General features: G+C 30.4%; 1 protein-coding gene across 2 annotated transcripts; it reads left to right on the forward strand.

The window, feature by feature from the left end:
• Nucleotides 1-8240: 8240 nt before the first annotated feature.
• Nucleotides 8241-11655, forward strand: LOC106436644 (fatty acyl-CoA reductase 1). 2 transcript variants are annotated; one of them, XM_013877601.3, is made up of 10 exons: nucleotides 8242-8391; nucleotides 9129-9232; nucleotides 9418-9623; nucleotides 9711-9811; nucleotides 9898-10090; nucleotides 10168-10329; nucleotides 10452-10533; nucleotides 10731-11000; nucleotides 11077-11204; nucleotides 11365-11655. In XM_013877601.3, the coding sequence occupies exons 1-10, from the start codon at nucleotides 8316-8318 to the stop codon at nucleotides 11519-11521; spliced, it is 1479 nt and encodes a 492-aa protein (XP_013733055.2). In that variant the 5' UTR covers nucleotides 8242-8315; the 3' UTR covers nucleotides 11522-11655. The 2 variants fall into 2 exon arrangements, with proteins under 2 accessions (XP_048602509.1, XP_013733055.2); XM_048746552.1 differs by having other exon boundaries at nucleotides 8241-8391; nucleotides 9418-9811.
• Nucleotides 11656-12218: the final 563 nt, after the last annotated feature.

A 12218-nucleotide genomic window follows, 5' to 3' on the forward strand; every position in this document is an offset into this window, starting at 1 on the left:
TTAAACGAGAAGGGAATGTCTTGAGGAGTAAGTATCGTAACTCAACTTCTGTCCATGTGCGGGAAGTAGCTTGCCTCCTTCTCTTTAAATAAACCCGACTCTCTTCATTCATTACTTACATTTTTTTCATCGAAATCCAACAGCGTAAGTCTAGAGAGTGTTTCATAGAATTATTAGTTGTTAGGGGGTTTACGAGTTAAGCGTGAATCGTCTGCCATGGTTGTATCATGGGACTCAATATTTCGCACAGTCCCATCTTACTATAGAGAATATTTAGAGTTAAGGAAATATATCATATGTTGACTCCATGTCTCTTTTCAAAACCATTTTCCTATTTTTTTTTCATTTTCATCTTTTGAATCGTCTATTTCTTTAAAATCGTTTTTATTTAGGAAAAATTACCATAACGGAACAAAAGTTCAGCATGGTTGTCCCTTTGGTATAAAAACTTGTCGGTCCACTTTTTCTCTCTTTTACCATTTCTAATTCTAAAATTTAATGAAATAAATAGTTTTATGGATAATTTTTTTTTTAAAAAATCGAAACAATTGATAAAACACTCATATACACAATCTGATATTTTTTTTGGTTGAAAAACTTGATAAATTAAATTATACAATTACGTTCTACTAAAATTATAATTCATCTTCTACGGAAAATGGGTTAGTAGAAAGTGAATTCTAGATCAAACAAGTTCGTCTACTTTTTTTAGAACGAATAGTCTACTTTTACTTAAAATTCTAAATATGGAGAATGTGAATACTAACTGTAAAGATAAATATTGTTCTGTCGAATGGAGCTTCTGCTTTTATTACGTATTCTACAACTCCAAGAATGTGAAATCTAGACATTACTCTCGCGGCTACATGAGGTAGAATATGTTTATGTGATTTTTGTCTTCGTTCTACGCAGTGTCTTCTACGGATAAGAAAATCTGATTTTTGCGAAAATTTAGGAAATTTCAGTTAAGAAAATATTCAAAAATATTTGAAATATTCTAACTTCCTGAAACGTGTATATTTGGTCACAAAAATATTCTAAAAATATTTGTAATCACTTTGCTTGTCTAAAACGTTACAAACATATATTTTTGATTTTTTGATATGCTTACAAACATATATATATATATATTCAACGTTTTTGATATATTTACAAACATATATCGATTGAAATTATATATGTATATGTATATTTATTTTTATTAATATATTTATGTAATAGAATTATTCAAAATTCAATTGTGTATACCACGGAGAATATATAAATTTTACTGTCCATGTTATGCATGAGAATAATTTATTTTTAATTAACATTATATATTAAAGTTAATAATTTAATTTAAGTATATAAGTATATAAGTGTTACTTATTATAACTGTTTAAAGTATAAAATTATTTATCAAATATGATTTAACATTTAAAATATTTAATAAAATTTTAAGATATTTAAATAATTTATAAAATAGTTAACATACACTAAAAATTGTTGAATATCGACTAAAAACTTTTAGTCGATATTTTGAAAATATCTGTTTGTAAATTTAAATGTAAAATTTATAAAAAAAATATATATATATGTATATACATATATATATTAAAAAAAATTTGTGTGCTCAATATGTTAATTAATTTTTTATTAATATATTCATTTCTTTTTATTAATGTATTTATTTATATAATTATTTTGAATTCAATTTTTATATAAAATTTGTTATATTAATATAAAAACGTTAAATATATTATTTTATTAATATATTCTAAAATGTTGACTTACAATTATACATATATATAAATATATTTTTTAATTCGTTTTTTAATATTTAAATACTTTTAAAATGTATATATTTGATTAATCAAATGTTAGTTTTGGGAGTATGAAAAAAATTATACTAAAGAGACAACTTAAAGATGATATTAGATCAAAAAACAATCATATTAAATTTTTGTTCTGTTTTGGTAATTTTCCTTTTTATTTATATAGTTCATGTCAATTCGATTTTCCTGCTTCCTGCAGAAACAAGTAGAGTCGGAGAGTTTAGGGTTCGTTACTTTTCTTCTCCACGACGTATTGTCCAAGATTGGCAAGATATAAGAGATTTATCTCTGGGCTCCATCAGACCTGCCCATTAACCCATATTTTCATTTACCAAAACACATTTGTCTCTTTCTCTCTTTCACCAAGAAAAACTGAGCATAAGTACATAACATACTATGTATTTAACCTTCTTTGTATCTTTACCCAAGCCTCATCAATAAAACCTTGGAGACTAGCAAAAGGTTTAGACGAGATAAACTGCAGAAATTCATCAATTATTACTCTATGGATTCACATCTTATATATTAAAACATAAGTCACAACCTTGATTCATGTGTGATTTTTTTTAAAAAAATAGATCTGAAAGACCTATTTCTAGAAAGTCATGTTAATTTTAATCTCTAATCTTATTATTTAAATTTTGGGCCTACCAGAAATTTTTATTGGGCTATCAGTAATTGAATTTAAAGAATAGATGATTCATTGGATTTATAAATAGTATAAATTAAATAGATATAATTTAATGTTGTAATACTAGATCTCCATATGTTAAATATTTAAATATTTGTCGACGTTAACTTTTAAAATTATAAAGATTTTTTTTTAAATAACAAAAATCATATTATCTAACAATGATTAATTTTTACTGCCTTAAACCAATGAAAACAAATTTTAAACTATATAGTTTTTAAAAAAAAATCAAACAAAAACTAAATGTTTAATTATTTACTCGATAATATAGATCTATGAAGCGAAAATTTTAATTTTTAAAAAACTTTTTAAATTTGTGAAATGTTACAATATCTTTGAATATGACAATAAAATAATATTTTACTAATATATATATATATATATAGTTACGATTTTAATAATGAAATAATAATTCGAAAATATATATATAGAAGAAGATACAAATACATTTGAAAGTTTAAAACAATGTATTCAATGAAAAAGATATACCGTAAACTTATTATGTTTTAAAAATTGATAGACACATATATTATAATATATACCAATTTAGAATTGAAAACAAAATATTTATATAAAAATAAATGAAAACAAAAACTTTGCGCGGTTGCACGGATCGAGATCTGGTTCATTGTTAAATTGGGAAAGTAATATATACTACATTTCTCGTATGAGTATAAGAGTATAAGACCAATGTCTTTGCCTCTTGGTTCAATCAAATCATCAAGATCCTGACTGCAAGTGCGAAGTTTATGTTTTGGAAAAAAAATAATGATGCTGATATTGTGTACGTTCGAAATATTTGAGAAAAAAAAATATCATTGAGGCACGACTTGGAGACTATATGAGGGAGCAAAAATGTTAACAAAGGTAAGGGAGGGACATGAAACTATTAAATTTAAGATGAAAAAAAGAAGAATGCATATCACAACGTGAAAGTCTTGGGTCTAGATCACTATCTTGAATATTAAAGATCTCACAATAAGTTCAAAGTAGATCAGAGACGAGATAAAAGAAAATAAAGACTAGAGGTTCTCAAGGTCATGTAAGTTCGAGTTTGGACAGTAAGTGTAGTTATGTTAAAGAGGCTAACAGACGAATGGTTGTTAAACCTCATTTCTTCTCTCGTCTGCGCTTACAATCCTAACTTATGGTTTTGACCAGGAAGAGAAGCATCTAATGGATTTTTATTTTATAGTATCTAATAAGCTACAAAAATGTGTCTGCGTTAAGGTGGGGATGTCGAGTATGGGTTCAGAAGTTTGAAGGGTGTTTCCTAAGGTCAAACCCCACATGACACCCATATCAAAACTTACAAAAGGGGGAAAATGCAGTGAACTAGACATCGTACATGTGATACAGTTATCATCAAGTGTCTTCATCTCTTAGTAGTTAGTACTAAATAAAATGTCTCTGTAAGTCCGCTGCACAGGTTCCATATCTACCCATTTCTTATTTTTATTTGGGTGGTTGTAATCTTTATATATTATGACAAAGATATGTAGCTACTAGTTCGAGCTGATATTGATGATATGTTGCTATCAAATTCAAATACGATAGAATTCATATATATATATTTGAACTAAAGAGCTGTCATCCGGTACGCGTGCTTTTACGCGGCATCCTTCGTTTCTTCTTGGCTTCTGGAAATTTTCTCAATAACTGTAGATCGTGATGATATGCAAATATGGAGTCAAGCTTAGAACTCTCAAAGATGAATTTAAAATGAATCCATGTAAGCGATGCATTATTATTAGGAGACAACAGCTTTTATAACTATTTTAAATTAAAGCCAAAAAAAACTTTCAACCTGTGTTTGAACTTTGAACCAAACAATTCATTAATTTATAAATATTGGCCGTTTTAACTTTCATATTTTCTTGATTTGACCATTTAAGAAACTTGAATAGTCAATTGTTAAACTTGATTAAAAACTAAATGTCTCTTAACTCTCTAACAACGCCGTTTTGAAAACTGATTAAAAACTTAATCGTATGACTTTGTGTTGTATAGATAGTAAGCATTTAATTTCTTCTCTAGCTAGTAAAACCCAAAAATTCTCAAATTGAAAATCCTAAAATCTCATACTTATATTTGGGAATTCATGGGTTTCGCGAGAGAGAAGAGATTAAATGCTTACTATCTAAGCAAAATGATGTCGTCAGAGAGTTAACAAACATTTACTTTTCTTAATCAAGTTTAATAGTTGATTGTTCAAGATTAAAATGAATGAATCAAAAAAATATCAAAGTTAAAACGACCGATATTTAAAAGTTGGGGAATATTTTGGTTCAGAGTTGGAGATTTTGTTGGCTTTAATTTGAAATTCCATGGTGTCAATGGCTGTTTTCTCTTATTATTAGTGTGGAAGATGATAAAATGTATCTCATGGTTACTAAACCAAACGGATCATAATTACTACGTACGATTAGTTACCTCAAATGTTATATACTTTGAACTTCCTCATGAGAAGAAAATGGTTTATAATACGAAAAATAATATTTTACTGCAAAAGTCTGAAACAACAGGCTACTTTACAAAATTTAATTAGTATCTAAGTTATTTATTAAAAAATTGTCCCTTTTATCGACTAGGAGTAGGACATACATAAATCTAAATCTAATACTAAAGTAACTAAAAATGGACCTAGATTACTGTATTCTAGAAAAAAACTAAATAACATTTTTTTTTTTACATAAATGGCAAAACCTAAATAACATTCTTGAGTTAACATTTAGGTTTATTCCCTCTTACCTTTCAATTAATGCCACCGGCTTAATGGAATCTTAAAATCCCTAGGTTCGTGGGTCCAAACTTAATGAAGACCATCAGAGAGGGAAAGGTGGTTCTTTGTGTATGGCTTTCTTTTCTTTTCTTTTTTTTTAAACTCCGCTTTCTTATTTTCAAAGTGTTAGAAATTATGTGTAAAAGAAATAATAGTAAAGCCCAATTATTGAAAAATGGTCGTAGTTTGCAAATGATTATTGAGAGGTCAGGGGCTAGCCTTTATCCACATCTTCTGGGGGCATATACCTGTGTTAGCTTGGTCAGCTGGCTAGTTGGTTATCCCTTCGTCCTCCTTCAGGGTACATCATCGTGGCTTATTACTTCACTCCACTAAGCAGGGCCGGCTGACGAGAGGAGACAAGCGGTGCAACCGCCCTAGGTCCAAGCCCGTGTCTCCCGTATATTTAAGGGGTTCAATTTTTTTTAAAAGTCTACATTTTTATATAAAAATATTTATAAATATAATAAACAAAATCGAAAAGAGCCCAAAAATATTTGATATGTATATAGTTTTATTTTCATCACAAAATATACAAAATATTACTGATTAAATTTTAAAAATATTTTAAACATTATCTGAATATAAATCTTAAAGGATAAAAAAAAATATTTTTGTCCTATGGCCCGTGACAATGTTAAGCCGGCTCTGCCAATAAGTCATGTAGAACTTGTTGGTTTCCAACTAAAACACAACTGAGTGGAGAGGCATATATATCTTTTATATACTAGCAATTGTTAGAATCATCTCCAATTTCGATGTGAGATACTCTTACGATCTTCCGTTACTATATATCTTTTTTTTTTTTGAAAACTTTCCGTTACTATATATCATGGCTGCCATTCTAACAGCTTCATAATCTATCTATACTTATTTTGTTTGTGGGCCTGCTTCTATACCATGCAAACAGAGGATGCTCTTTTCGTCTACATGGATTCTTGATTTCATTTGTTTTGATCTTTTGCAAAAGCATAATATAAATTGATGCCCATAGATGGTTGTGCAATTACGCGCCTCGCTTCTCTTCTTAGTAAACTTTAGGTGTCTCTCATTACAGGTACTGTTCTTGCTGTGATAGTACTCCTTCACTACACATTGCAAGCATATATACTTTGCATAAACATCAGAATATATATCGTCTAACAAACTTTACGTGAAAAAATCCTGCTGATGAGTTGATTTTCTTAATACACTATCTTTTTTCTTTTTGAAACACTTTTTGGCGCTAGAAGGAGAGCATTTACGTAAATCTAGTTGGGGGCATTTTAATGAACTTTGAGTTAATTTGAGGATATTTTACTAAAGAAAATCAAATTTTAGACGGGAGCACCGAGCACGTGACCCCGTTCGACGTCTACGTCCGCCCCTGGTCTTAATACACTATCTATTCGCACAAAACCTCAAATGAAAATCCTATATATGAGTTTATTGAAATCACTAAAGTAAGACACTGATTTTAAAAATTTAAGCATCTGATCTAGAACGATCTAGGATGTCAAGCCATTGCTAAAAGTTCAAGACTGGCCCAACCCCAACTATATTGTATCGTAATGTAGGTGTATAATCAAATGCATGAAAGATATACATGATCCATCACATGCATAGATGAAAGTTAAAAGAAGATTTTTACAATATAAATATATTATTTTTGTTTGCTTTTTAATGTGAAAATAGGCCGGCTCACAACTCAAAATATCAGACCCTATCTTTGGAAAATGTCAAAGACACGCAAATAGTATACCGTTCATATTGCCAAACTTCTTTTAGATAAATAATCGGTGTTCAATAAAAAACGATCTTTTATAAGATTTTTTTTTGTTGACTAATCGGTTAAACATTCAATTAAAAATAGAAATTTAAGGCAAATATTAAATTTAGAGTCTAAAAAACTTTCAAGGAAGTGTTATATTACTTGAAAGTCTTCTGAATCATCTTTTATTAGAATTATGAAACAAATATTTTTATATATATTGTAAAAATACGGAAAGCTAACCTGATTGGAGCGATAAAATCCCCAACTGTTTGCAGCAACATGTACGCATAGTCTAGACTACTGTGCAGAAGAAAATACAAAGATATGGCAAGTTGGCAATCAATCATAGGGTAGCTCCAAAAATAGAGGTACGTACGTGGAAAACATACCGTTTTAGTTTATACCAAACTTTGTTGACATTATATGTAAGTATGTAACTACCAATCGATCTAGAAGTCATTGATATTGCAAACCCTTATAAATTGACGGCAATTGGTAGATAAATTAACGGCAACTTCCAGCTTCCAACTCTTAATTGCATCTATGTAAGGTGTCCGCACGTTCTACAAGATTAATCACTGGAGTAACTTAAGTAATTGAACTACACGTTTATGGTAATTTTTTACTCCCAAGTTTACTATTTGAGTTAATCATATAATATGAGTATTTGACCTTTCCGAAAATAAAATAAAAATTACGGTGCCGCCTAAGACACAATCATAAACATAATTCTGTTTTTTGCTACAAAAAAACATAATTCTGTTTTTGAAAAAGAGTTTTGGACATGTGGTTGACCTGATCCCTTAACGTCCGATATAACGTTGTGCTACCAAACATGTTACATGTCTCACGTATATGAGATGCTTTTTCTATTATTCTAAACATATTTTATTTAATGAAACTGAAATTTAGTATTAATTAGTAATCGTTTCTCATTGTCCAACTAAGCCCAATACCAAAGTGATAAATGATTTCAACAGAACTGTGATAGTGAGATAATGGGCCGGCATGTCGTTCGTTTTTTAAATGGTGAGAGGTCATATTTTTTATTCTGAAAAACATTTATTTTAGTAATTATAATTTCTTCCCGTATTTTCTGTAATTAATGGGTAGGGTGGTAGATGAAGAAGTTGTAAATACGATGGACAACAATAAGGATTTCTATGTTTACAAGTCTATATATATACATACCTTCACTCCAAAGGCTTTATGTCACCCAAAACAATCAAGTTTTGTGTTTTGTATTAAGTTGGTTGAAGCATATCTTATTTCAATATGGAATCAAACTGTGTTCAATTTCTCGGGAACAAGACGATTCTCATCACTGGTGCTCCTGGTTTTCTTGCCAAAGGTACGTTCCTTCTACATGTTGGTTCACTTCGAGTCTGGTTTTTACTACTATAAGATTTTTGTTGTTTAAAAATGTAATGAAAATTTCGTAATTGATTATATGCTTCATATTATGTCTGCAGCTATTATAGGTTCTAATGATTTAAACCTCATTCCGCGTATAATTGGTTCTGTATTTTATGATTGCCATCAATATAAATTTCTAGTAGTGTATATATATAAACGTTTCGTTGACTTACAAACCAATAGATAATATACTTGCCAGTAATTATGTTTCCTTCGTTTAAATTGATATATGAGAGTAATAGTGACAAATGTTGTAAGATATAGTGAGAATAATAGTGACAAGTTGATATATTTAATTCTCCATTTCAGTTCTTGTCATACAATAGATTTTTGTGGCCCATATATATTTAATTTTTAAAATCTTAGTACTTAATTTATTATAAAATTTGTTGCAACGGTGAAATATGTATGCTTCATAAGGGGTGTTAATTTTATTATAAAGTAATATTTAGTGTAGGATATAAAATATATACAAAACTGGCGTTTAAAAGAGTGGATTTTTAGAATGTTCACAATTTCACATGTATTTAGAACCTTTGGAATATGTATGTATGTTAGCTGTACTTGACTTATATTTTTTCCTTTTCTGAAAAGTACTCGACTTGTATTTGAAGTATACATTTGCAGTTTACTACGTACAAGAGTTACTTAAAATATCGTTTTTTCCCCTAGTTCTGGTAGAGAAAATTCTGAGGTTGCAACCAAATGTGAAGAAGATATATCTTCTGTTGAGAGCTGCCGACACTAAAGCAGCCATGCAACGGTTACGTAGCGAGGTATATCATAAATTAAATCCCATTAACCAAAAAACTTCTTTACAATTTATCAAAAAATAAAAACTTCTTTACATAATAACAACTATAGAGGTGGTCCATTGGTGTTTAAAAAAAAGAGGTGGTCCATTACTTAACTTAATGATATTAACAATATATTTGCTTTATTTAACGAATGATACAAACAGGTTGTGGAGATAGACCTTTTTAAGGTGTTGAGGAATGATCTTGGTGAAGAAAATCTGAATGACTTGGTTCGTGAAAATATCGTGCCGGTTCCCGGTGATATATCCATCCATAATTTGGGAGTGAAAGACTCTGATCTCTTACAACGTATGTGGAGTGAGATTGATATCATTATCAACATCGCAGCCACCACTAATTTCGATGAAAGGTATTTACCCAAACTTGTGATTCTTGACGAATATACAGAAAAATTAACATTATGTATTCTTTTTAATGTTCTTAATAAAAATTACAGATATGATATCGGTCTTGGCATCAATACATTTGGAGCTCTCAATGTTCTCAAGTTCGCCAAGAAGTGTGTTAACGGACAATTACTTCTCCATGTCTCAACCGGTGAGTTATAATGTTTCTCATACAAAACTCACCATATATATATATACCAACTACCAACTGTGGCTTACATGCACTTACATTTTCAGCATATGTTTGCCGCGAAAACTCGGGATTGTTCCTTGAGAAACCATTCACGATGGGACAGACTCTCAGCGGAGATACTAAGCTAGACATCAATGTAGAATTCGAGCTGATGAAGCAGAAACTGAAAGAGCTCCAGCATCAAGATTGTTCTGAACAAGAGATCTCACAGTCGATGAAAGATCTTGGAATGACAAGGTTTGCCGCCTAATCATACCCTATATGTTCTTAAACTTTACTTTGATCATCCGGTAATTCTTGAATTAATTATAAAGGGCAAAGCTTCATGGATGGCCAAATACATATGTATTCACCAAAGCAATGGGAGAGATGCTAATGGGGAAGTATAGAGAAAATTTGCCACTTGTCATCGTACGTCCAACAATGATTACTAGTACTCTCGCCGAACCATTTCCTGGTTGGATTGAAGGATTGAGGTGAGTACCGGTCAATAAATTTTTTTATAATTTTTTATAAATCGAATTAAGTATACCACAAATAATGTGATGTGTGTACTAAAGATACATATTTAATTTATTTATTATTTCTGTATGTGCAGAACTATAGATAGTGTGATTGTTGCATATGGCAAAGGAAGACTTAAATGTTTTCTTGCGGATCCAAACACAGTACTTGACCTTGTAAGTCCAATACAAATCCTATCATTAAAGTCTTTGAGTAAAAAAAAAAAGAAGTCTCTGAATCACAAGTCTAATCAGAAGTCAACATCTAAACAGTTTATATCATATTAAATACCGCATTACTTGTTTAAAGTTAAGTACATAACCCTCTTATCATATATTTATAATGGACCGTAACATACAATGTCATTTTGCAGATACCAGCAGACATGGTGGTAAACGCCATGATCGCAACCGCAACAGCTCATTCAGGAGAAAGCGGGATCCAGACCATATATCATGTCGGTTCTTCTTTTCAAAATCCAGTCACGTTTGGACAACTCCACGAGACCACGGCTCGTTACTTTACGAAGAAACCTCTTGTCGCTCGCAATGGCTCACCAATCATAGTAACCAAAGGAACACTTTTATCCACTATGGGTCAATTCAGCCTCTACATCACTCTTCGTTACAAGCTTCCTCTACTGGTACTTTTACAAACGGTATTATCAAACTATGATTTTTCCATGAAGTTTGTTTCTCATTTGTTCTTTTCATTTTCAGATACTTCGATTGATGAATATAATTTACCCATGGGGTCAAGGAGACAAATACAATGACGACAGCCGCAAAATCAAGCTAGCTATGCGTCTCGTTGAGCTTTACCAGCCTTACTTACTCTTCAAGGGCATGTATGTATATTACTCATAAGCGTATGTCAAACTTAAGATTAAGATAGAAAACAAACATCCCTTAATTAGTATACTATATATGAATTCTTGTCATATATTTATGTCGCCATCACAGATTAATTAATTAAATCTTGACATTATATATTCTTGTTTTGTGCAGATTTGATGATTTAAATACCGAAAGACTGCGAAGGAGAAGACAGAGCATCAAAGAGTTAGATGGATCGTTCGAGTTCGACCCCAAGTCCATTAACTGGGACGATTATATGGCCAACACACACATTCCTGGCCTCATCACCCATGTTCTTAAACAATAAATATTATAGTATATATATTTATATATAAGTAATTATGTGCTTGAATACTAGTAAAATCCTATTGTGAAATACTGAAATGAATTGGAATCCCGTGTGTAATATCATTATATTATATATTTTTTATCATTATATAATATCAACGCACCATAAAAGATTATGACAGTGTCACTATAACTTAATTCTACTTCCTTGTATTCATGAACTATTAATGACATCTACAAATATGCAATTTTCATTGGCTTGCAAGTGATAATCATCTAGTCCACGAAGGAATGAGACTTTGAATCAAAATATGAATATGATATTCAGTCGTGTTATAGATGTCTTCTTTTCTTGGCCATCTTTTGTCACATAACAGCTCCAGTCCTCCTTACCAGTAAACAAAATCCAAACATAAAATCTAGATTCAGTTTTAAAAGAATCAAAACCTTAAATTATTGCATATAAATGTCAATAGTACTCTGAGTCTTTGCCTGCGGAGAAAATAATGACAAAATACTCACTGTGCTACCGACTTCTTGTCAACTGGCTACCAATTTATTATGTTATTTATTTTCACCGAAATGTGAACCATATATAAGTCTATATATACGATAAAAATAGCTAGAACCACCACGTCCACATATATGAGCCAGCTAAATGTCATAGAGGGAAAATCATATCCCTTGTCAGTTGAATTTAGTTCGAAACGCAAGTG

This window comes from Brassica napus, chromosome C2, assembly GCF_020379485.1.
Source record: "Brassica napus cultivar Da-Ae chromosome C2, Da-Ae, whole genome shotgun sequence".
Taxonomy (NCBI): domain Eukaryota; kingdom Viridiplantae; phylum Streptophyta; class Magnoliopsida; order Brassicales; family Brassicaceae; genus Brassica; species Brassica napus.